Here is a 26,347-nt window from a genome sequence, read left to right on the forward strand (position 1 = left end):
GCTAACTGGGCATCCTCCGTCGTGCAAAGTCCTTCCTTGGCACACGTGAGCTCCTCACCACATACAAGGCTTTCATCCGCATCTCAATGGAATACTGTTTCCCCCTCTGGGCTGGTGCTCCTGCCTCACACCTAGCTCGGCTACACGCTGTTGAAACCAAAGCTTTCAGAATCATTGGAATCTCCTGCGATGAAGTTAACACCGAGGGCCTTTCACTCACTCACCGCAGGCAGGTTGGTGGTCTTTGTCTTCTACTGACTCCTCTCCTGCCTTGCTCCCCCAGCTCTCTCTCTGTGCTCTGTTCCCCCAATATTCCTTCAGGTCACAAGATCTGCCAGCAACCCTCTTATGGTTAAACTGCCAAAATCTAGGCTCTCTGCTCACCTTCACTCCTTCATTCCTCTTTTCTCCCGCCTCTGGAACAAACTCCCCCACTCCCTTCAATCCCACTCCTCCCTCCAGGTCTTTAAAACAGCTGTTCACCACAATCTCGTATCTTCCCCCATCCAAAACCTTGATCTTTTCTACCCCCACTAATTCACCGATATTTTTTTTTTTGGAATTCCAACTTATTTCCTGGAAGTCCTCGGTGTTATGTTTTATACCTCTCCCACCTCCCCTTAAGCCCTCCCCCTCCCACATATCTCCCGATGTCCCTGCTCTCAAATGTTGTTTGTGTCCTTCCCCTTCTCTCCCCATCTTGTCTACCGCTCCTTATTTTTTGTATTTTGTGTCGGTTTCACTTTTTGTGTGATTAATGTTAGCTCTTTCACAAGCCTCGATCTTGTATACCAAAAAAAAGAAAAAAAGACAGAGCATATTCTGACCATGGAAGCTTTTTAGTTGTAAATTAACTTTTAAATGTTTTGACCATAGTGGGGCGGCTTAGCCCAAATATTCAAAAGAATTGTGCATTTTGTGATACAAGCACCAAATTTGGCACACTAGTAGACTATCATATTATGAAAAGATCTGGATATTGGGCCATCTCAGATTCAGAGATTTGATTTTTGCAAGATTTGCAGATTTTGCAAGCTGAGATTGCAACGCCAGGGACGGCCGACTCCTTCCTACGAGCTGCCCACGTCACCCGCACAAGAAGAGCTCATCAAATCACTGCAGCAGCACTGTACATCCTGCAACACCATGCCTACAACCACTACTGTCTGGGAGAAACCAGGGATGCAGAGGACCTTCCGGAGTTTGAAGACTGGTGTTGCCAGAGAGGAGAAGACATCCCCCAGTTTCACTACTGGGCAACCGTGCTGGAACTAGAACTGTTGGTTCTAGTGTATGTGCGTTCTCTCAGGCAGGGATCGTTAATGATGTACCTCGATGCTCTGACAGAGCTGGTCCCCTGGTTCCATGCACTGGATCACACCCACTATGCTAGGTGGATACCAGTGCACCTGAAGGACATGGCCGAACTCACCATCAAACACCCAGATGTAGCCAGGAAATTCAGGGAAAGCCACTTCACCGTTCAGAAAACACAGAGGGTGTTCTCTTCAATCCCGATTGACCAGGCACATGAGCAGAATAATGCCTGCATCAAAGGAGACGGTGGAGCAGTTGGGCTCACTGACAACCCTAGTGCCCTACGTCGCTGGATGGTTGCGGGACCAGAAGTTGCCAGGGTGATCGAAGAATTCCAGGATGGGAACCAACACTGGAGACGGCAAACAGCAGACACACGTCATCATGATCAGACGCCAAGTGTACAGGCCTCATTTGTGAAAGATGTTCGCTCTCTCGTCGGTGTCATAGAGGAGATGGGCAACCCATTCGAGGAGGAGAGTCAGGATGTAGTCAAACTGGACACAAAGGAGATCGCAGATCCTGCTGCTGTGGAGACCGTGATGAATGCCAAGAGGATTGGCCAAGAGCAGTTCGAGGCTTTCACCAGAGAGTGTCTGTTGGACAGAACAAAGGCAGTGGACGCACCCATTCCTCGTAACAAGCTGAAGGTGTTCAGCACTTCCACTCCAAGAAGCCAGAGCAAAGGTCAGCAACAGCTCGCCTCCATCAAGAATGACCGTGAACTCTTCGCACACCTGTACATTGGCTGCCAGACGAGGGATGGAAACCTTGAGGAGTTCTTTTGTCACGAGAATCAGGCATGTCCTCCTGCATTGTCTGATGGTGGAAGCCTCTGCACTGGTACCAAGAGTGATCTCCTCACATGCTTGGAAGAAGTCTCCGACGCAAAGACAGAGACTCCTGTCACGACCTGTATTGTGCTTGATGGAGCAGCCATCGTCCAGATGCTGAAGCCGGCTGCATCAAAGACCTTTGAAGAGTATGCACAACAGATCTTCATCCCATATATGTCCACGAAGCTGCAAACAGTGTCACGCCTGGATCTGGTCTGGGATACTTACCTTGCTGATTCACTGAAAGGTAGTACACGTGCAAAGCGGGGACAAGGTGTGCGGAGACGTGTGGTGGCTGCCGCAGCCATACCAGGAAACTGGCAGAACTTCCTACGAGCGGATAGCAACAAGACCGAGCTGTTCAGGTTCCTCTCAGCAGCTCTCATGGAATGGTTTGACCAGGAGGACAAGCAACTCGTCATTACTGATGGAGAGGCAGTGCTCAGCAAGCCACTACTGCCAGATCTGACAGCCTCTTCATGGTTACATGGGGCGAGTGAGGACAGTCGGATGTTGCTGCATGCATCTCATGCAGTCCAGCATGGACACCATGCAATACTCATCCGGACTGTAGACACCGATGTTGTGGTGCTGGCAGTGTCCCTGGCACAGGAGTTGCAACCAGAAGACAAACTGTGGCTGGCATTCGGAACAGGCCAGAGTTTCCGATACCTAGCAGCACACGAAATAGCAGCTGGATTGGGACGAGAGAAGGCTCGTGCACTGCCAATGTTCCACGCTCTAACTGGATGCGACACTGTGTCTAGTTTTCATAGACATGGCAAGAACACTGCGTGGGCAGTCTGGACGGTACTGCCAGAACTCACTGAGGCGCTGCTGCTGCTGTCCTCTGCACCTCGTGACATACCAGACGATGCAATGCGCATCATCGAGAGGTTCGTGATCCTGTTGTATGATCGAACCAGCAAATGCACAGACATTGACAAGGCCAGGAGGAAACTCTTCGCAAGGAAGAACAATGTGCAGCTCATCCCTCCAACGAAGGCAGCTCTGGAGGAACATGTCAAGAGGGCAGTGTATCAAGGTGGACATGTGTGGGGTCAGATACTGCTGCCAGCACCAGAGCTCCCTCCACCAACCAACTGGGGTTGGTCAAGGACTGGAGAAGGACAGTACACACCTTACTGGACCAGGCTAACTGAGGCAGCTCACAGCTGCATTGAGCTGGTTTCTTGCAAGTGCAAGAAAGGGTGTGTGAGGCGCTGCAAGTGCAAAAAGGCTGCCCTTCAGTGCACAGCCCTCTGTGTGTGTGAAGGGGACTGCACATGACGATGAGTCAACAACATACATGTACTTGTGGCAATGCTGAACTTGTTAACATGACACTGTTTATGTACACGTATCTTCAGTACCGGTATATACCTAGCCTCAGATACCAGTACACCTAGCCTCAAATACTAGACCATGTAGCATGTCAGTATTATACCTAAGACATTTACAGAACTAAGACATTCTTTTCAAAGTATTGTGTTGAATCCAATATTTGCCTAGATAATTTCCAAATAAAATTATATAACAGACTGTGATAGATAATATTAAGTTGAAATTGGTACCATTGGATTCCTTGCCCCCAAAAACATACATTTAGATACCAGAATCAAGTCAATAGCTGCATTACGTCCAGAGATAATAGCAAATGTAGATTTCAAGTGGCGGCCATTTTTAAATCCAATATGGCGGACATAAAGAGAGAATTTCAAGTGGCCCAATATCTGAAAATGTTCGCAACATATTAATGTACATTTGTGCCAAATTTGGTGCTTGTATCACAAAATGCACAACAGGTTTGCTATGCTGCTACACTACATCAATTATGTGGTATTTAACTTCCCCAGATGGGGCTTATGTGCATTTTACATTGATTGGATGACAAAGCCAGGTTTGGATGGTTAATATCCTGATTGTCCATTACCATCGGACATATTTTTGTTTATACAAATTTAAGGCTCATGGAAGAGCTAGAACTCTGAACAGCATAAAATAAACAGTAGAGGGGGGGGGACGATAGAGTTGAAGGAGAAAGTAGGAGACAGACAAATAAGGGATGTGGGGAGGAATTGAGGCAGGAGAGGATGCATGGGATTGGGGGAGGGGGGGGGGGGGGAAGCATACAAAGAGCAGAGGGTGTAATTGAGTGACTATTTTCGAAAGAGGATTGTTAAATATATGGGGGAGGAGGGGTTCTATTTTTCATTGGAACTCACCTCTCTTCCATGATGTTTGGAAACTGAGCAAGGGCAGCATAAAATGAGGAAAGTCTCTATTTGCAGTTTTCTTTCCATGTGTGGACAATTCTTGCAAAGCGAAATGATTTTTTTGCATACAAGGTTGAGGCTCATGGGGGAGCTAGAACATAAATAATCAAGATATAACAGAACAAAAGAAACAGCAGAAAGGTGTGAAAACACACCAAAAGCAGGGTTGAGGGACAATATGGAGGGAGACTTTGACTACTAAGAGATGTGAGGAAGGGGTAAACAAGACATACAGAAGTAAAATCTCAGGAAGGAAAAACAGGAAAGTTGGTAAGAGGTGGTCTTGGGGTGGATTGACAGGGGTAGAAAGGATCATGGTTCTGGGTGGGGGATGATCCGAGAAAGTTCCCTGTACCTTACATATGACGGCATATGTCGAAAATCATAAGGTTTTTCTTGCATGTTTTGACAGAAGTAAAAGTAAACAGCCAAATGATATTCAATACAATGTGCATTAATATCTTTTATTTAAGTCAAATATTTAACTCAACTGTTGGGAAAAGGAGTCATCCAAAAATAAACAAACAAAACCCCAATCCCAAATAGTCCGTGGGCTGAGTAGGGTTTACATGCACCCCCCCCCCCCCCACAACTTAACTTCCCGGGTATGTCCATGTACCCCCCACCCTAGGGGTTAGGAAAAACCATGTTAACAGAAAAAAAACTCATTCCCTCATAGTTTGACCTCTGGTGACCTCATTTGCATATAACACATCATTGTAAAGAGTGTCCCAGGACAAACATTTTGAGGGGTCATATGCAACCATAGGATGACGAGGTAAAAAGTTATGGCCATTTGAATTTCGCCTACCCCTAATTTTCGGAAATCACCGACACAGGGGGGGGTAACATCAAAATATGCGTGGGAGGTACCTTGGGAATGAGTTTTTTTTTCTGTAAACATGGTTTTCCCTAACCCCTAGGGTGGGGGGTACATGGACATACCCGGGAAGTTAAGTTGTGGGGGGGGGGTGCATGTAAACCCTACTCAGCCCATGGACTAAAACAGGTTCTCATTACATCATAACTGAAGCAAATGCAACCATATTCAATCACTTAAAAAATTACAAAACGATTTTATACAGCAGGTATTAAATATACAAAAACACTTGGGGCTTGGCTTGGATATTTAGGACTTCGGCTCCCATGTCTATAGTTCTCCTGTGCTGTTCAGTCTTCGGACCATAAAGGCAGGCATCCTTCTGTGGTGCAAGTTTGTCCATGATCCCTTCCAAAAGGTCTAAAGGTCAAAAGGACCCTCTGAATGGTCAATTATAACTAAGTGAGCAAAAAAGCAGGACTGGACATGTTTTGTAGCTTCCTCTCAGGAAATCTCTAATCTGCTTCGTCCTTGAATTGGCAAAACAAAGGACAATACAAACTTGGATCATGGCGACGTACACAGGTTAAGACAATGGAGCTTGAGTACAAGCTCAAGTGTTAAAAGGACACCGGCACCATGGCAACAAAATTCAATTCCAACATAAAATCTGACATTGCAACTTTTTTAACACCAGATTTTAAAAAGAAAAAACATCTTCCACCTTGTCCCCTGATCAAACAGCTTATCTACTGTGAATTGATAAATATATCCCATATATAATAATGGAAAAAGAAAGTCTGAGTCCAATTGTGTGCTGTGGATTAGGTTTGGTAAAGGATCTGATATCTGTTCGTTGTACGTAATTAGGTAGACAAGTTCAGATTTTGAAAAACAAATCTTGATCTTGAATCTTGAACATTACATTTGAACAGGTAGTGCATTTAAAACCTATACCGTAATACCATACTGTTGCAAAACAGTAGAAAAGTGCCTCGTTAATTTTTCTGATGCACCAACCGGGCCCTGACCACAAACCATACCTGCTGTTTCCTATGTTCTGGCGAGAATTCTGTTCACATCAAAATACAGCGCTCAACAGAATCCAGACCGCCAGAACACAATGGAATACTATCGCACAAAGCCTACAATTGATCTGAGATGGCAGACAAAATAATCCCCATCTCGATAAACGCAAAAGTTTTTCAAAATGAGAAAGTCTTTTTCTGATGCTTACAAACCCAACACTGGGCCTGTGGTTTGTGGAACAGCAATGGCAGCTGAAACTCGAGCAGCACGTCAACTCCAGGTAGTATTCCACATCAAATCTCAGTGTTTTCAACTTGAATCGACCAATGGTTCAGCTGCAGATGCATCATCATTGCTGTTTTCTTTATCAAGCTTTTGGGGGCCAAGGGCTCTTGTCTTGTCCATTTCAATTTTTTTCAGCAACTCATCTCCAACCTCCATAACATGTTGCATGGCGAGTCTTTTTTTACGGGACTCGAGTATTTTTAGAATTGATACCAAAGAGCACTCCTTGCCCATACTCTGCGTCCAACTGAGAACGAGGCAATAAGGGATGGGAAGGGAAGAGAGGTGATGGTAAATGAGATTTCATGAGCAATTTTGAATTTTGAGCATGTATGAAAAATAACCATTTTGTAAAGGAAGGTAGTTTTTGGCTTCGAAGGCAAGGAAATTCAATCAATGAAATACCATAAAGCCTTATCTTGTATAGAAAGGTCAAAGCTCATGGAATGGCTGAATGATGGCAAATAAATTGACAGCAGCACAAAGAGAAAGGGGGCATGGGTCAAACATACATAAGCATAGATGGTAAGATGAGGGAAGGAGATTAAATGTGAGTGGCAGAGCGCATTGATAAAGATGGAAGATAGCATAACTTTTAATTGAAAGAACTAGGGCATGCCCGTACGTGGGTGCCCGTTCCTTGCCAAAAAAAAAAAAAAACGCTACCCGTACGCTCTACCCCGCCCGTACGCCCGTAAACAAAAAAAACAACGCTCTTCGCTTCCGCCCTGACTGAATTGGGAGAAATAATGCGCATAAGAAATCGAGAAATTATTATTTTCTCCGGAAGAAATCGAATTACGAACCGTAATGGCGCACGCGCTCGGCTCGCTCTCACATCGGCCACGCCTACGCAACAACGTGTTCTGTGATTGGCTGCCGGAAGTGCAGTCTTCACTGTCCAGAAGGTCGCATATCACAGTTACAATGAATCGCAAATTAGTTTTAATTAGTTTTAAAACATAGTTTAACGCCAACATAGCGCCAACATAGTTTGCCAACGTGAAATAAATGAATACGCTCTCAAATGTGCCGTCCGAGGCAGAGTCTGTTCGCCACGTTCGGCACACGTGATAGCTCGCTGCTCTGATTGGTTGAATCGTTTTTTGGACATAGCTCGGTAACTACTTGTCCGATTAATTTCAAACCTTGAAAAGGCACATCCTCGGGTCCCCAGCAATATACCTGGCAAGTTTCAAGTATATCGGACCGGTAGTTGTCGAGAAACAGCGGTCACAGACAAACACACACACACACAGACACACACACAGAGATTACTGGAATTATAGATAGGTAAATGGATAGTTTTAATATTGAAGAAATAAATGAAAACACGAGGCCACACTGTGGGAGAGAGAATTAACATGAAGAAGAAAAACTGGATAAAGAAAGAAAAATGGACCTTATTGTTGGCAATGGAGTATGCCAAACAAAAAGGCGTGAGAAAAGAAAGTGCGAACGCCTGGGATCACTTATTCCGAAGAATGTGCCCTGATGAAGTTAATTTTAATAGGGCAACACTAAACTCAAGGAAAAACTAGTTCCTCCATCAGAAAGTATTCACAGAGGAGGAACGAAGAGAAGAATAAGAGATGAATACATGGGGAACTACCACCGACGCCACAATGAAATGACGGGATATTTGTTTGGGATGGGATTCCCAGAGTACAAACTCCCCAAAAATGCATAAATCAATCAGCAAAGAGCACCTATGTAGAATAAGACCAATTTTGAAGTCATCCCTCGCACCAATGAACAAAATCAAATCCATAAACAAACTTGCAGTACTGGTATTCCAGTATAGCTGTGCGATTATAAACTGGCCACAATCGGAAATCAACAACTTAGACACCAAAACAAGTAAACTTCTAACTATTCATAAGCTATTCTACAAAAACCAATGCATTCTGAGGTTTTACTTGCCGAGACGAGAAGGAGGAGGAGGCGGTCTGATGGAGCTGAACCAAGTGCACAGACCAGCATGTGCAGGACTAGCACGAGTCATCATAAATGCCCAAGACCAAGGACACTACACTAATGGCTTTAAGAAAATGGTGGGATTGAGCCAATCGGACAAATGCAGGTTTTATGGGGTAGAAACAAAAAGTACCAGTCACCTCCTTTCGGGATGTAAAAACTCATGTCAGAACAGTTGCACACAGAAAGACATGACAGCATCTGTAGAGTAATCCACTGGCACATCTGTAAACATTTCAACATTCCGGTTCCAGGACAATCGTGGAAATACAAACCAAATCCAATCCTTGAACATGAACATAGTACTCACGCATGACAACATGATCACATCAAGTGTGGACATTGCAAGATCTTTGGAAAACCCTCCCATTTACTTTCTCAAAAATCCTCTTGAAGAAGTTCTGTCACAACAACTATCTGCCATGATCTTTCCTGGGAAAACCACATTTCCAAGCTGGCTTCCAAAGCCAGTCGGAGATATGGCATCCTCCCTCATGCAAAGTCCTTCTTGGCCCAACTGAGCTTCTCACCACATACAAAGCTTTCATCCACAGCTCAATGGAATACTGCTCTCCCCTCTGGGCTGGTGTGCCTGCCTCACCTAGCTCGGCTTCACGATGTAAAAACCAAAGCTTTTAGAATCATTGGAATCTCCCGCGATGAAGCTGATTCTAAGGGCCTTTAACTCTCTCACCGCAGGCAGGTTGTGGTCTTTCTGTGTTCTACCGACTCCTCTCCGGCTCAGCTCCACCTGCTCTGTCTGTGCCCTGTCCCCCAAATATTCCTTCAGGGTGCACAAGATCTGCCAGCAACACTCTTCTGGTGAAACTATCAAAATCAGCCTCTGCTCACCTTCACTCTTTCATACCTCTTTTTTTCCCCACCTCTGGAACAAACCCCCACACTCTCTTCAATCCGACTCCTCCCTCCATGTCTTCAAAACAGCTGTTCACCACCATCTCATTCATATTGTTACGTGCTCCTCCCCAAACCCCCTGGTCACGGTGTACCTCCGAGCCCCGAGAGGAGTCACGGCAGAAAGATGTGTTATTCTGTGTCAAAGATCAATGGTGAAGCCACACCAATTGTTACAAACAAACAAATATTGTATTAAGATCACACAAGAATAACAGTACAACAACAATAGTAATCAATTGTACAACCAATATATATTTCCTTTGATGGTACCATCAGGTTCGTACAATATAACTCACTGTGCTCCAAGTGAGCGAAAAGAAGAACATTCCCCAATATCTCTATTCCGGCATCAAGCCCAAGTCGATCCGCTCCAGCGATCGTCAGAACGATGTCCAATCGAGACCAGAATCCCGTTCGGATGAGTCACAGTCACGCGGCCAAAGCTGCGCAAAGGTGCCCTCAAGGTGACGGGGAAATCCAAAGGCGCCCTCCAGGCGACTGGGAAATCACACCCTCGGGTATAGACGTTTCACGGCTCCAAACCGGCGAACCGCAGATTTACCTTCAAAATCCACGTGACACACACACACACCAGATAAACGTCTGGATGCGGTGAAAATGGTTGAAGTGAAGCGAAAACCCTTGCGCGATGCGCAAAGCGCGCGGGTCAAAATGGCCGACGGCCCGTTCTCGAGGCGTAACGGCACGACGATGATTCTCCTCGGAATCAACCGCTAAAACGTGACACGCAGGTTGATCTGTCACAGCGATAACAACTCTGTCGCAAGAATCCCTTTCCCGGGAAACCAGAAGTTCGCTAGTGACCTCCGTTCGTCAACGTTTGCTCCAGACCTCGAAGCAGCTAGGCTTCTTCCCCGACTCACTCGCTCCTCCTTCTCCTCTTCCTCTTCGTCGTCGTCCGGTTCCGGTTCCATTTAAAACTAACTTTTTTACCTTTTGAAAATATTAATTTCAATTTCCCTCAAACGACAACAATAATAGTACATGGAATCAAAAATATTTTACAGTGGATGAAAACCACAACAACGGAAGTGACGAATCCATAACAATATCTTCCCCCATCCAAAAACTTGATCTTTTCTGCCCCCATTAATCCACACCAAATCCACCTTCAAATTCCGTTTGTTTTCCTGAAAGCTCCTGCAGTGTCCATCTTGTTTATCCTGTGCACCCCACCACAGCCCTCTCTCTTCCCCAGACATCAATGTTCCCTACTGTCATTGTACTTCCTCTCTCCCCACTTGTCCCCTGCTCCCCTTATTAACACAAAAACGAAAAGACGGCACTGTTGATTGAAGTTTCAGTTCCCAATAACTTTGGACTAAATGCTTCAGAAAACAAGAAAATTATCAAATACCAGGAGCTGAAAAATGAGGTCAAGAGATCTTGGAAATTGAAGGAAGCTGAAATTATACCATTGATAGTCGGAGCAACAGGGATGATAAAGAAAACATTTACTGAGCACTTAAAAAGCATTCTGGGGAATATCACTACAACCGAGCTACAAGTGGAGGCTGTAAGAGGTTTAGTGAGGATTTTGAAAGTTCTGCGAGAACTTCCTCCCACCTCTTAAAACTCACAAATGGAGATGGGATGCAATTCTCTAAGTAAAGTAAGTGGGACATGGAGTGGAGGTGAATGGAATTTTTACACTTTGGGAGGGCAACATGGTTTGGGGTTCTGAATGCAAGTGTGAAATACGGTGCCCGAAAAAGGCCAACCCCTGCTCTGTGGGGAAAAATGACCTCTAAAGGTGGTTCATTTTGTTTTCTAGGTCCAAAAAGGGCACAACTGTGGAAGAATGGTGGAATGCCCAAAAACCCAAACTTGTTTTGCAACTCATCATAATAAAGCAATATACCAAGTTTCAGTTGAATGTGTTAATTGAAAAAAAACAACAACACAGGATTGTGAACAACACACGATTGTGAGGTTATCAAATTACCTGCAATTTGTTGTTGTTGTTGTTGTTGTTGTTGTTGTTGTGAGGAGCAGGCCATTTGACTGAGGGCCTTTGGCTTAATTGGTAGATGTATTGGTGTTATATAAATACTGTGTATTATTATTATTGCCTCAGACTCCATACAGAGATGCCAGTGAGAGATTGAGGGTCGACATTTCCATCACTCTGAAGGGGCCACGACTTGGTCACACCACCCATCCAAAGTGGCAAGTTGTACTCCACTAGACCAAATGAATACCTATGTCAACCAATGTTGTGATTGCTTTTGAGGCCAATTTTAAGACATGAACTGCTGCGCACCCCCCACCCCCCAAAACACAACAGGGCCTGTTTTTTTTATGCCGTGAACAAACTTTGGTACATCTTGGGTGTTGAAGGTTGTCGTCAAGTTTCATCGAAATAGTGTTTGTAGTTTCAGAGGAAAAAGCAAATTCCTATTTTGGAGGGTCAAACCTGGATCCACTTTGACCCCCGGTAGACCTCCCTAAACACCGATTTTGTTAATGCAATGAACAAACTTTAGTCACAACACAACAAACATCATTTGTGCCAAGTTTCATAACAATCACATCAGCGGTTTTAGAGAAGAAGTTGCAAGTGTTTACGGACTGATGACGAGCCATCGCATAAGCTCCTCGGAACTACGTTCCAGGTGAGCTAACAACTGGAGAAACATTCACCCATACTTACGATGTCAAGTACTGGAATACCCTCTCATTGGAAGCAGGGGTAGTTGCATCTATGTTACATAGAGTCGCCTCTGAAACTCTCAGGTCTCGAAGAATGGGTCGAATTTCAATCCCGCCAAGTTCGAACAACTCGTCAACCACTTTTTGACGATTTGAATCATCTGCAATCGAAGGAGATTAAAAACATGCTTATAGCAGCACGGTGTTCATCTTTGTGAAAATACCTGGGTAATAATAAAATAATTAATCAATTAAATAAATAATTAAATAAGCATTAAATAAATAAATAAATATTTAATTAAATACACAGTGAGACATTCCAAATCTGCTTCATGTTGTCCTTTTGCTAGTGTATTTTTAATACAACGTATGTGATTTGTGCACATCTGGATTGATACAGGAAGGCTTACTTTCTAATGTGACATCGGCGTACTTGGCAAAATCCATTGGTAGCTGGAGAGTAAAGGGGAAAAAAGCATTTTTGGTAAATCTTTCGATAAAAGATGAAAGGAAGATGAGAAGTGTTGACAAAATAGGTTACTTACCAATTCACCATTTTCATTGGATCCATGCCTTGTATCACCATGGCTTGCATCACCATCATCACCATCACCACCATCACCACCTGTAGGAACAAATTATTTATGCTTTGCTTCAATTATCTACTTACCAACAACAAAAAGGCAAACATTGTTGGTGAAATCCACAGATGCATTGCACCAAAAATGGTCCAGGGGATAATTTTTGATTCTCATTCTGATGTGCATGGAGAAGAGGAAGAAGATGTTTCTTGGGTTTGTTGATCTGTATTTTTAATACAACGTATGTGATTTGTGCACATCTGGATTGATACAGGAAGGCTTACTTTCTGATGTGACATCGGCGCACTTGTCAAAATCCATTGGGAGCTGGAGAATAAAGGGGAAAAAGCGTTTTTGGTAAAGCTTTCGATAAAAGATGATAGGAAGATGAGACAACAACACAACAACATGCATTTTAAAGGCCATTTTGCCTACTAGAGCGGGGGTTAGCCTTGCGGTCCCCATGACAATCTTCTCCATTTTGCCCTATTTTCTGAATCTCTCCTTGTTAACCCCCTTGCCCGCATTTCTTCTTCCACCATCTTTAGCCAAGTCTTTCTCGGTCTTCCCCGTCCTCTACTTCCTTCTACATTCATTTCCATCACTCTTCTCAACCAGTCACTTTCATCCTTCCTCAACACATGACCAAACCATCTCAACCTGTTCCTCTTCACAGCATCAATCACAGGCTCTATTCCCATCATCTTTCGCAATTCATCATTTGTCTTTCTCTCTCTCAACGATACTCCGCACATCCGTCGAACCATTCGCATTTCCACCCTTTCCAACCTTCGTTGCTGCTCTACGTTCATTACCCATGTCTCGCTCCCATAAATCATAACACTTCTCACACATGCAGCATACACCTTTCCCTTCAGCTTCAACAACACTCCCCTCATCATCAGCACGCCACTCAGTTCCCGAAACTTCTTCCATGCACATCTCACTCTCGCAACCGTTGCCGAGTCTGATCCACCTTCTCCATTCAGCATGTCTCCGAGGTAGCAAAATGTTTTCACACCTTCCAGCTTCACGCCGTCGCCAAGATCCAACTCAACATTTCCTCCATCTGCAGCTCCCTCTGTGCACACCTTACATTTGAATGTAGCTGCCACACTGGTTAATGACCCTCTCAGACCACTACATTTTTGATGAACCCACTCAGCGCACATTGTACATTGAATGGAGTTCACTCCGACACCCTTCCTACACACAGCACAGGGCCACTTCCCAGTTCTTTCCACCTCACCACATGCTTTACCACTTGCCATCACCTTCGTCTTTCCGATATTCACCTTCAGACCTTTTGTCTCCATACATTCCTTCCACTTGTTCATCTTTTCCTTCAGTCCATCCATACTTTCCGCAATCAACACCAGATCATCTGCATACAACAACTCCCACGGTAAACCCCCCTTTACGTTCTGAGCCAGCACCTCCATCACAGCTACAAATAGTAGTGGACTTAGTACTGACCCCTGATGCACTCCCACCTTCACCTCAAACTCACCAATGTTCCCGTCCTTCGTCCTTACATCTGTGCGCGCTCTTTAATACATTGCCATCACTACTCTGATCAACCATTCCTCCACTCCTAACTTCCTCAATGCCCATGTCAATACTTTGCGTGGAACCCTATCGAATGCTTTCTCCAGATCAACAAACCCAAGAAACAACTTCTTCCTCATCCTCCTCTCCAACACCCTTTCCAATACCTTCATTCCATGCTCCAATAACTTTATCGCTCGGTACGAGCCACACTCCAGAGGGTCACCTTTCCCCTTGTATAGAGGGACGAGGATACTCAGTTCCCAATCCACTGGAATGCGGCCTTCTTTCACCACCAGATTACAGATCTCTCATTCTCTTCACACCCCAACTTCCTGCTGCCTTCAACATATCTCCCACAACTCCCGTCGGCCCTCCCGCTTTTCTACCCTTCATTGCTTTTATCGCTTCCTCAACTTCCTTCTCAGTTATCTTCTCTGCCGGTCCTAAAACTGGGTTACTCTCTATGTTGCCATCCCATTCATTCTCTGTATTCAACAGTATTTCCATATATCTTTTCCATCTTCCTTTAATTCCATCTGGGTCGACAAAGATTTGTCCCACCTCATCCTTCAAGCAACTCACCCCCATCACATCACACCTCTCTTTCGCTATCTGCTTTGCAATCCTGAATACTGCTTTCTGACCCTCTTCCGAATCCAAGCGTTCTCCGAACATTTTCCTACATGCCTCCTGCGCCTTTGCTACCTCTTTCTTTGCAGCCTCCCTGGCTGCCTTATAACTTTCATGCTCTGCTGTTTCTGCTCCCGTACCCTTCGCCTTCTTCCACTCCTTGAACTTCTTCCTCTTCTCGTCAATCCTCTTTCCAACTTCATCATCCCACCACCATGTTTCCGAGTGCCTCAGTGGTCCTTTTGTCCATCCACATACCTCACCAACGGCTCACAACAGACTAGCTTTCATTGACATCCAACCACTTTCAAGCTCAACCACATCATCCTGGACCCTACTCAGCCTCTCTTTTAATGCCTCCCTTTCTGTCACCTTTTTCAACCTCCACACCTTCATTCTCCGTTAGTACTTCACCCGCCGAGCTCTCCTCGCACCTTTCACCCTTATGTCGCAGGCAACCAAGTGGTGCTGTGAAACAGCCTCCTCCCCCGGGATCACCCTTGTGTCCCGGAGGTGCTGCCTATCTCGCTTACGCACCATCAGGTAGTCAACGGTTGTCGTCGACCTACCTGACGTGTATGTAACAAGCTTATTATCCTCTTTCTGGAACTGAGTATTACAAATCAACAAATCAGCTCCATCAGCAAACTCCAAAATCCTAGGAAGAATCCTAGGATAGGAAGATGAGAAGTGTTGACAAAATAGGTTACTTACCAATTTACCATTTTCATTGGGTCCATGGCTTGTATCACCATGGATTGCATCACCATCATCACCATCACCACCTGTAGGAACAAATTATTTATGCTTTGCTTCAATTATCTACTTACCAACAACAAAAAGGCAAACATTGTTGGTGAAATCCACAGATGCATTGCACCAAAAATGGCCCAGGGGATAATTTTTGATTCTCATTCTGATGTGCATGGAGTAGAGGAAGAAGTTGTTTCTTGGGTTTGTTGATCTGAAGAAAGCATTCGATAGGGTTCCACGTGAAGTATTGACATGGGCATTGAGGAAGTTAGGAGTGGAGGAATGGTTGATCAGAGTAGTGATGGCAATGTACAAAAGAGCACGCACAGCTGTAAGGCCTCAGTCACAATGGATCGTACGTTTTCTGGATCGTGCGATTGGTGGCAATTTGGCCGAGGTACGACCAATCGGCAATGTTTGCTACGATCTCCATTTGCGATCGCATACTGTGATTGCTCTTAAGACTGGTGGTAGGTCATCGTACGATTGGTGGTACGCGTGGTCGTGCGATCACCAACGATTGGAGAAGATCGATCGCAAGATCAATCGTAGGTAATCGTGCGACTAGTGGTAGCGATCAGCGACCGATCGTACGATCAATCGTGGCAACCTGCGACCACTCGCACGATCGGTCGCAGCCAGTCGTGAGATGGGTCGCTCGATCAGGTCTAAAGGCTCGCGATCATGCGTCAGCATCAGTAGTCACCTACCGCTCAAGGAGTACACTTCGTCGAACTTTTCAACTAAAACTATCATTCGCTATGCCTCCCAAGAAGGGAGCTGTGGCCTGGCAGCTTAATTCTGCACATTACTTTATTGTGTTAAAGATTTTACTTTGACAAAGAACTTTGTTTGTATATACATGTATTGATTTAATTTGTATTTAAAATAATAATTTTTTCCATTGTAATATAAACCAGTCATTTATTACTCAGACCATACACACACAATAAAGACAACTAATTATTACTTTTTCTCCTGACATACCATGAAATTATTACTTTTTCTCCTGACATACCATGAAATAGCATGTTTATTGTACAAGTTCATTGTGTTACGTGTTCCTCCCCAACCTCCTGGTCCCGGTATACCTCCGAACCCCGAGAGGAGCCACGGCAGAAAAATATGTTATTCTGTGTCAGAAATCAATAGTGAAACCACACCAATGATTATAAACGAACAAATGTTGTATTAAAAATCACACACAAGAATAACGGTACAACCAATAGTCATCAAGAGTGCACTCAATACATCTTAAGATGGTACCATCAGTTAAAGTCAGATAACTCACTGCGCTCCAAGTGAGTGAACAAAGGACACTCCTCAATGTCTCTATAACTCAAAGGTGATCCCCTCCAGCGAGTGTCAGAGCGAGATCGAATCGAGACCCGCACTCCGTTGATGCGGACGAGGCGTGGGCATAGCGTAGAAAAAGCGTAGCCAGTCACGTGGTCCGACCAAAGGCAAACTCGAGGTGCGCGTTCACAGTTCAATCAGCGAACCGCAGCGTAATCTTCAACCGCAGCGTTTGCGCACACACATCCCCGCCAGACGATAGGATGCTGAGAAGAGCTGACGCGTAGCAAAACCTTTGTAGGTGAACGAAGCGCGAAGTTCAAAATGGCCGATGGCTCTTACTTGAGTCGATGCGACCAGACAAGGATTCGTCGGAATCTCAGCCCAAACCTGACTACGCAGATTTCTCAATCCCAGCGATAATACCTATCGCAGGATGTCCTTTCAAGAAACTCAAAAATTCCCTCGCGACCTTCGTTAGACAACGCTCGCTACGGAGCTCGACGTCACGCGTCTTGTCCGACTTTGCTCGCCACGCCTCTTCCTCTTTTCTCCTCGTCTTCCGGTTCCCGATCCTGCTTCCTGTCTCTTTTTTACCATGAACGCTTTTAACCTTTTAACCACAATAACCATTTCCCTTAAACAACAACAATTATAATACATAGAACCAGAAGGGTTTCAAGTGGATGAAAACCACAACAGCAGAAGGGACGAATCCGTAATAATTGCAAAATAGATATGCAAAAATAGATCATACACATAGCATATAATATATGAAACACATATCTCAAAAAATATATCAAAATTCCAACATTCATACAACAGTTCCTAGATCATGTTATCCTGCCATGGGACACTGCCGACGTTGTTGTAGTAGTGCTTGAGGTAAACGCGCACACAGCCTTGGCGAGCTAAAGACTGCGAGTTGCGAGCTAAAGACTGGTGGTACCACCAATCGTAAGGTCGTGCAACCAGTCGGGACAGATCACACGACCGATCATGAGGTCGTACGACAGGTGGCACCACCAATCGTCAGGTGGCAGGACCAGTAGCATGACCAATCATGTGACTACTTGACCCACGATCATGCACGACTGGTGGTGCGTCCATGCACGAATGGTGGTACAACCATGTAAGACCTGTCTGCGACCTCTTACGATTTGGAATGGCAGGTCAGAAGTTTTGAACATGACCATCGACCTTGCTGTGACTGATTTTGCTCTGGTGATCACCCACGACCTCTGCGACCAGTCGCGTGCTCTTTCTACGATTTGCCCGCGATTCCAACATTTTTCAGTCGCAGCTGGGTCGTAACCTGGTCGCAGGCCCGGTGTGACTGGGGCCTAAGGATGAAGGACGGGAACAGTGGCGAGTTTGAGGTGAAGGTGGGAGCGCATCAGGGGTCGGTACTAAGTCCACTACTATTTGTAGATGTGATGGAGGTGCTGGCTCAGAACGTAAAGGAGGGTTTACCATGGGAGTTGTTGTATGCAGATGATCTGGTGTTGATTGCAGAAAGTATGGATGGACTGAAGGAAAAGATGAACAAGTGGAAGGAATGTATGGAGACAAAAGGTCTGAAGGTGATATCGGAAAGACGAAGGTGATGTCAAATGGTAAAGCATGTGGTGAGGTGGAAAGAACTGGGAAGTGGCTGTGTGGTGTTTTTTTTTTGTTTTTTTTGTATACAGAGTCGAGGCTCGTGAAAGAGCTAACATTTATCAAACAAACAAATCAAACAAACAAGCAAACAAAGTACAGGGTCCGGCTGGGAGGTGTGACGATTTTCAGAAAACTCGTACAGTTATTTTTAGTCGAATTTCAATTTTTATTTTTTTTAAAGACTACATATATAATGCCATTTAATACACTGTAACAAAGACATTTAAAAAATGTAATTCATGTTTGAATTGGGTATAACAATGCAAGTGGGGGGTCTAGCGCATGCGTGATGGCTGTTGGTTTACTCGTTGTTAGGCGCCATTTCAGTAGCCATGGAGCTGTGGACGATTGAACATCGCGTCTTTGTTGTTGAGACGTTTATTCAAACGGGTAGTTCGGTGGTGCTTACACAGCGCAGATTTCGTACTCACTTCAATGTTGGTCGACGTGGCGCCGTTCCGTCTCGAAACACAATATTGAAGTGGGTAAAAAACTTCAGGACAACTGGATCTGTGAGGCCGGGAGCAGCTCGGGGAGGTGATCGAACCGTTAGGACCCTGGAAAACATCGAAAGGGTTCGACAAGCTGTGGAGGCCAGCCCTCGTCGGTCAGCGGTACGGCACGCTCGCGCGATCCCCCTGTGACTATCCCCCTCGATCGCCCAATCTTTCACCCTGTGACTATTTTTTATGGGGTTACCTGAAAGCTAAGGTTTACATTGAAAAACCACGCACTCTTGAGACCCTTTCAGATGCCATCACCAGAGAAATTCGAGCTATTCCACTTGCCATGGTTGAAAGGTCTATGGACAACTTTTCCGCGCGTCTGCAAGAATGCTTGGACAAGAACGGCCGCCATTAAGATGATATCATTTTTCAAACATGAATCACATTTTTAAAATGTCTTTGTTACAGTGTATTACATGGCATTATATATGTAGTCTTTAAAAAAAATAAAAATTGAAATTCGACTAAAAATAACTACGAGTTTTCTGAAAATCGTCACACCTCCCTGACGGACCCTGTATATAAAAAGGGGAGCGGTCGACAAGATGGGGAGAGACGGTGAGGAAGCACACAAACAACATTTGAGACCAGGGACATCGGGAGATGTGTGGGAGGGAGAGGGCTTGGGGGGAGGCAGGATAGGTATAAACCGCAAGGACACCAAGGACTTCCAGGAAAGAAGTCGGCACCTCAAAAAGTGGATTTGGGGTGAAATTAGCGGGGGTAGAAAAGATCAAGGTTTTGGATTGGGGAAGATAAGAGATGGTGGTGAACAGCCGTTTTAAAGACCTGGAGGGAGGAGTGGGATTGAAGAGAGTGAGGGAGTTTGTTCCAGAGGTGGGAGAAAAGAGGACTGAAGGAGTGAAGGTGAGCAGAGAGTCTTGATTTTGGCAGTTTAACCATAAGAGGGTTGCAGGCAGATCTTGTGCGACCTGTAGGAATATTTGGGGGACAGAGACCAGAGAGAGCTGGGGGAGCAAGGCCGGAGAGGAGTCGCTAGAAGACGGAAAGACCACCAACCTGCCTGCGGTGAGTAAGTGAAAGGCCCTCGGAGATAGCGTCATCACGGGAGATTCCAATGATTCTGAACGCTTTGGTTTCAACAGCGTGAAGACGACCTAGGTGTGAGGCAGGAGCACCAGCCCAGAGGGGAGAGCAGTACTCCATTGAGCTGCGGATGAAAGCCTTGTATGTGGTGAGGAGCTCAGGTGTGCCAAGGAAGGACTTCGCACGACGGAGGATGCCCAGTCGGTGACTGGCTTTGGAGGCCAGCTTGGAAATGTGGTTTTCCCAGGAAAGATCATGGCATATAGTGAGACCCAAAAGCTTGAGTGACAGAACTTCTTGGAGAGGATTATTCAGAAAGTAGATGGGAGGGTTGTCCAGTCGGTCTTTTCGGAGAGACATCGTAAGAGTGTGAGATTTGTCAGGATTGAAAGACATGTTCCACTTGTTTGCCCAGTCTGTGATTTTGTCCAGGTCTGCAGAGAGTGAGGAGACTGCAGACTGCCGATCTGAGGGATGAGGAATGGAGCGGCAGAGAGTGGAGTCATCAGCAAAGAGATAGAGAGGATTTTCAAGAAAGTCAGAGAGATCATTGATGAAGACCAGAAAAAGCACAGGGCCCAGAACACTGCCTTGGGGATCTCCAGCCTGAACAGGAAGAGGAGATGAGAGAAACCCATTCAGGGCCACACGGTGACTACGACTGGAGAGGAAGTCCGCCAGCCATGCATGGAGATTTCCATGGAAACCAAAGGAGGAGCGTTTAGTGAGCAGAGCGGGGTGCCAGACCGTATCGAAGGCACGTGATATGTTGAGGGAGACAGCTCTAATTTCCTGTTTGGCATTGAGGACCTCCATCCATTGTTGAGACAGCAGAAACAGCATGTCCAGAGTAGAGTGACCTGGTCTGAAACCAAATTGATGATCAGAGATCAAGCCATTGGAGAAGAGGAAAGATTTCATATCCGAAGCAATGATGGATTCCATGACTTTGCTGATAATTGGGAGAAGGCTGATTGGTCTGTAGTTGCTAGGATCTGTTTTTGCACCTTTTTTGTGCAAAGCGGTGATGTTGGCTGATTTCCAAGCAGATGGCAGTTGACCTTGAGCAAAAGAGAGGGTGAAGAGAACAGAGAGAGGGAGTGAAAGAGCAGAAGAACAGGATTTTAGGACCCGTGGGCTGATGCCGTCAGGTCCAGTTGCAGAAACAGAGTCGAGGGTTGACAGAAACTTTTCCACCTTGTCAGGAGGAAAGGACACGGAGTCCAGGAGCAGCTGGGTACGACTGGGTACGGTGGGTACAGAGAGGGATGGGTTTGGGACACAAGATTTAGAGGCAAACACAGAGTTGAGGCATTCAGCTTTTTCACGTGCGGAGTCAGCTGTGTAGCCGTTTGAGGTAAGGGAGGGGATGGAGGGGGAACAAACACCAGAAACAGATTTGACCAGACGGCACCAGGATTTGGAAGAGGGAGACAGATAAGAGAGTTCTGTCTGGAGAACGGAGAGATATTGTTTCCTGGCTCTCCTGAGGGTGGACACACACTTGTTTCGGGCTTTGTGAAAGGAAATGAGATTTCCTTCCGTTGGATTTGCTTTCCAGGAGACGAAGGCAAGTTGTTTCTGGGCAACAGCCTCACCACAAGATTCCGTGTACCATGGATGGGAGGAAGGGTATGACAACTGAAGACGAGATGGGATAAATCTGTGCATGAGAGAGAGCAATTTACTTTCGAAGAATTCCCAGGATGAGTTGATGTCAGAGGTGGTAGAGATGGGAGACCAGTCCATATGATTGATGGCTGCTTGAAGACCATGCCAGTTGGCCTGAGTGCAGGAAGGGTGTCAGAGTGAATTCCATTCAATGTACAATGTGCGCTGAATGGGTTCATCAAAAATGTAGTGGTCTGAGAGGGTCATTAACCAGTGTGGCAGCTACATTCAAATGTAAGGTGTGCACAGAGGGAGCTGCAGATGGAGGAAATGTTGAGTTGGATCTTGGAGTCGGCATGAAGCTGGAAGGTGTGAAAACATTTTGCTACTTCGGAGACATGCTGAATGGAGAAGGTGGATCAGACTCGGCAACGGTTGCTTGAGTGAGATGTGCATGGAAGAAGTTTCGGGAACTGAGTGGCGTGCTGATGAGGAGGGGAGTGTCGTTGAAGTTGAAGGGAAAGGTGTGTGCTGCATGTGTGAGAAGTATTATGATTTATGGGTGCGAGACATGGGTAATGAAGGTAGAGCAGCAACGAAGGCTGGAAAGGGTGGAAATGCGAATGGTTCGGTGGATGCGTGGAGTATCGTTGAGAGAGAGAGAGGAAGACAAATGATGAATTGCGAAAGATGATGGGAAATGGGAATAGAGCCTGTGATTGATGCTGTGAAGAGGAACAGGTTGAGATTGTTTGGTCATGTGTTGAGGAAGGATGAAAGTGACTGGTTGAGAAGAGTGATTGAAATGAATGTAGAAGGAAGTAGAGGACGGGGAAGACCGAGAAAGACTTGGCTGTAGATGGTGGAAGAAGAAATGCGCGCAAGGGGCTTAACAAGGGGAGATGCAGAAAATAGGGCAAAATGGAGAAGATCGTCATGGGGACCGCAAGGCTAACCCCCGCTCTAGCAGGGAAAATGGCCTTAAAATGCATGTTGTTGTTGTTTGTTGTCTCATTCTGATGTACCATACTCTGTTACAGAGCATTGGTGCTGCTGAAGCAGTTTATTGGCAATGGTTGTACTGGGTGGAAATTGCCTTCATAAGGCTGGGTACATGTCTGTCAAAGAGGTGTGCGCTCGTGACGTCACATGAATCGACGGAAGTAACTCATTTGCATAACGGAATTGAAAATAGTCCGATTTTAAAACACAAATGATCTGTTTATAATTAACCCCCCGATTTTTTTTATTTTTGTGCTAACAGGGTCAGGGATACCATCCTCGAAAACAAATCTCATCAAAATATTTCACGATTGTGTCCCTGTAAAGTATATAATCAAAGTTCTGATATTTTTAAAAGAGAGCGGGAAATCTATATAGTATCACGGATTACGTAAGATAAAGGCTCCTCCATTCACCGCTGATATGTCTGGCCACGTGGCGTATAGAGCCTCGCAAAATAATGCCATAAAAGCAAGCCATTCTTTATGAATGGATGTTTGTAAGCCATGGCGATGGTCACAAACAGTGCAATTGACTTTCTATCACAGCGGATGTTGTTTTATTGAAATTAAAATTACAAATATTGAGGACAATGTTGAGGTGATAAAATAAACGTGTTATTTATTCTGTGTTAGAAGATTAACATTTGTTTAATTAACCAATCGCTGAGTGGTAAAATGACGAGTACATCTTTTGGATAACCAATCATACCTCGTCAAAAAACATGGTAGCAAATGTGAAATTAGGTCAGCACCACATCAGCAAGGCAAACATGATTCAAGGTTTGGCTGGCGAGTTTAATAAAACTTTTCACCGTACATCATTATGTCACAGCAAGAACACCTGTTCATGGTTATGCTGTGGTTAATCCTTCATAATACCACTTAACCGCAGGAATTTTAAATAAAGTCGTGTTGTACTTCCTTTAACGTCATTTCAAATTCCATTCTATCCTCTATAATCCTGCAATGTTTCTTCGCATAATGCGTTTTATAAAACCTATTATCAACCTGAAGTTCAATGAAATCCATATTATAAATTACCATTTAATGTACGCGAACCATTCTCTCAATGAAAGGATGTCCAACATCTTTCACGTGTGAGATAAACTTACAATCACATTTGATGCAACTGTATGCCAGTAGTCCCAGTGGAATAATGAGAAGAAGAAGAAGACTCCACAATTCATGCTTATTGACATCACCATTACCATGATTTTCTGCAAAAACAATAAACCTTTGAAACCACTGTGGTTAGGAAGAAAAGTATAATTTGTACAAATGATGTCTCCATCAATGAATGTTCCATTCTTTCTCAACTCAAGCCACCTACACAAGTAAACTTTGACTCTCACATGCTTTCACAGGGCACTTTGAAAGACATCTATATATATAAAACACAGTTTGTGTGTGTGTGTGTATGTGTATGTGTGTGTGTGTGTGTGTGTGTGTGTGTGTGCGTGTGTGTGTGTGTGTGTGTGTGTGTAATGTTACCGATACACTCCTAAACGGAGAGGCTTACGTGCTTGATATTTGACATAGACATGGCCATTGAGCGTGGGACGAACATGGCCGAACTCAAAATATTTGACGATCCATATTTTTTAATTCATATTTACCTCAGCGCATTTCAGCGAAGTACCCGCTAATCTCAGCCGGTTCCAGAGCAGCTCGCTGATTCGCTCAGAGCGATCACGTGATGTTCCATTCCTGCCACCAGACTGATTCGCTCAAAGCGATCACGTGATGTTCCATCCCGTCACACGTCACTTCACCTTTTATGCGATCGTGTTTTGTATCGATTTTGTGCGATATGAATTAAATGTCTTTGAAACAGCTGTGAAACGTCTTTCCACAACCCTTCCGTAACTGATTGGAGCAGTTTCTTGCCGCACAAAACGAGATCCGCGAAGCGAGTTGGTCGAGACGTGCTGACCAAGATGGCGACACGGCGGCTTCACTTTTCACGGAGTATGAGCGTTCTATATATTTTCAATTCAGTGCGCCCGTGATTTGTGGCATAGACATGACCATTGGGCCTTCACGGTGTAATTTGTGCGAGGCTTTTGTCCGAGTGAGCTTGAGTCGAGAGGGCGAATGTACGGGTTGGGAATGTACGGGTCTCCTTTCCCCCGCCCGGCAACGCCGGTACTGGAGGACATCACAGGATCGGTGAGTCTCCAAAATCCGCTTCGTGCTGTTGCGAATATGCAGGACTATGTCCGATTGTTGTGCTGCTCTCCGACCATGAGAACTGCAACGTCATTGTTGACTGGCCATCCCCTTCCCTCCCCCTTCCCTTCCCCCTCCACCCTACCCCTCCCCTTCTCCCCTCCCCCTTCCTTTTCCCTCTCCCCCCTCCCTTTTCCCCCTCCCCTTTCCCTCTCCCCCCTCCCCCTCCCCCTCCCTTTTCCCCCTCCCCCCTCCACCCTACCCCCTCCCCCCCTTTTCCACCTCCACCCTACCCCCTCCACCCTACCCCCTCCCCTTCTCCCCTCCCTTCCCCCACCCTCCCCCCCTCCCACCCCCTCCCATCCCTCACCCTCCCCCCCCTCTTCCCTCTCCCCTCCCCCCTCCATCCCCTCCCCTCCCCCCCTTCCCCTCTCCCTTCCATCCCTCACCCTCCCCATCCCCCCCTCTCCCCCCCCCCGTTCCCCTCCCCTCCCCCCCGTTCCCTTCCCCTCCCCCCCCGTTCCCTTCCCCTCCCCTCCCCCGCCCGGCAATGCCGGGTACTTCTGCTAGTCTCTCATAGCTTCAAACACTTTAATTGCTTATCATGCCGTGACGGCGATGTCAGGTGACATAACCGTGCGCTCCTCGGACACTGATGTTTTAGTGATACTGTTGCCAATCGCTGCAAAGCATCCCCACCGCATAATGCTAGACTACGGAAGCGTAAACAGTCGCCGCTTCATCAGCGTGTCCGAAATTGCACACGTACTGGAGGACAGGGAAGCCGGTACAACAGAGGCTGTCGTTGGTTTTCACGCCCTAACAGGATGCGACTACACATCGGCGTTCTACAGAAAGGGTAAACAGAAACCCTTTGAAATAATGGAGAAAGGGCATGTCAAGGCTTTGCAGTCTTTGTGTGATGACGAAATGGATGTTGTGGGGTTGGAAAGATTCGTTTGCCACGTGTACGGCAATAAAAGCGCCAAATGTGTTGATGAGGCGCGAGCAGAGGCCTTTTTCAAGATGGTAGGGGCGGGAAAGTTCTCTGACCAAGTGAGGAAGATGAACTGTGCTTCGCTGCCGCCGTGCAGGAGAACCCTTCTGCAGCATCTCCATAGGGCTCACTATGTCTCCTTGATGTGGAAATGGGCGTCGAAAGCGAATCCAACGGCCGGAATGTATCCCACCAACTATGGCGGGGAAGTGGATGCAACTGGCAACTACACATTCCAGTGGTTTCTCGGACCTGTACTGCCTGAAGAGCTGAAAAAGCCTGCTGCCCCAGAGACTGAGGAGTTTGTAGAGGATCCCTACGAATGCGACACAGACGTGGAGGACGAGGCCGACCGAGACCAGCCCATAGACACGCTCTCACCCGATAGTGATGGTGAACCCTGGAGTGG

At 45.8% G+C, this 26,347-nt stretch overlaps 1 protein-coding gene across 2 annotated transcripts in view; it reads right to left on the reverse strand.

Moving 5' to 3' along the window:
• Nucleotides 1–4,879: 4,879 nt before the first annotated feature.
• The window catches only part of LOC137435258 (uncharacterized), a 42,918-nt gene continuing 21,450 nt past the window's right edge, over nt 4,880–26,347 (reverse strand). Inside the window, exons 5-12 of one of the 2 annotated variants that reach the window (XR_013624550.1) lie at nt 23,885–23,989; nt 15,608–15,678; nt 12,997–13,039; nt 12,677–12,756; nt 12,542–12,584; nt 12,133–12,292; nt 5,513–6,810; nt 4,880–4,983 (exon numbers count right to left, since the gene is read on the reverse strand). Coding sequence is in view for 1 of the 2 variants with exons in the window: in XM_078784495.1 (XP_078640621.1) it covers nt 6,588–6,810; nt 12,133–12,292; nt 12,542–12,584; nt 12,677–12,756; nt 12,997–13,039; nt 15,608–15,678; nt 23,885–23,989 (725 nt within the window). In the remaining variant the exon portion in view is untranslated. Of the gene's footprint in view, nt 4,984–5,489; nt 6,811–12,132; nt 12,293–12,541; nt 12,585–12,676; nt 12,757–12,996; nt 13,040–15,607; nt 15,679–23,884; nt 23,990–26,347 lie in introns of those variants that run through there. The other variant, XM_078784495.1, reaches the window with a different exon arrangement.

This window comes from Myxine glutinosa, chromosome 9, assembly GCF_964187855.1.
Source record: "Myxine glutinosa chromosome 9, kmMyxGlut1.1, whole genome shotgun sequence".
NCBI classification, from domain to species: Eukaryota; Metazoa; Chordata; class Myxini; order Myxiniformes; family Myxinidae; genus Myxine; species Myxine glutinosa.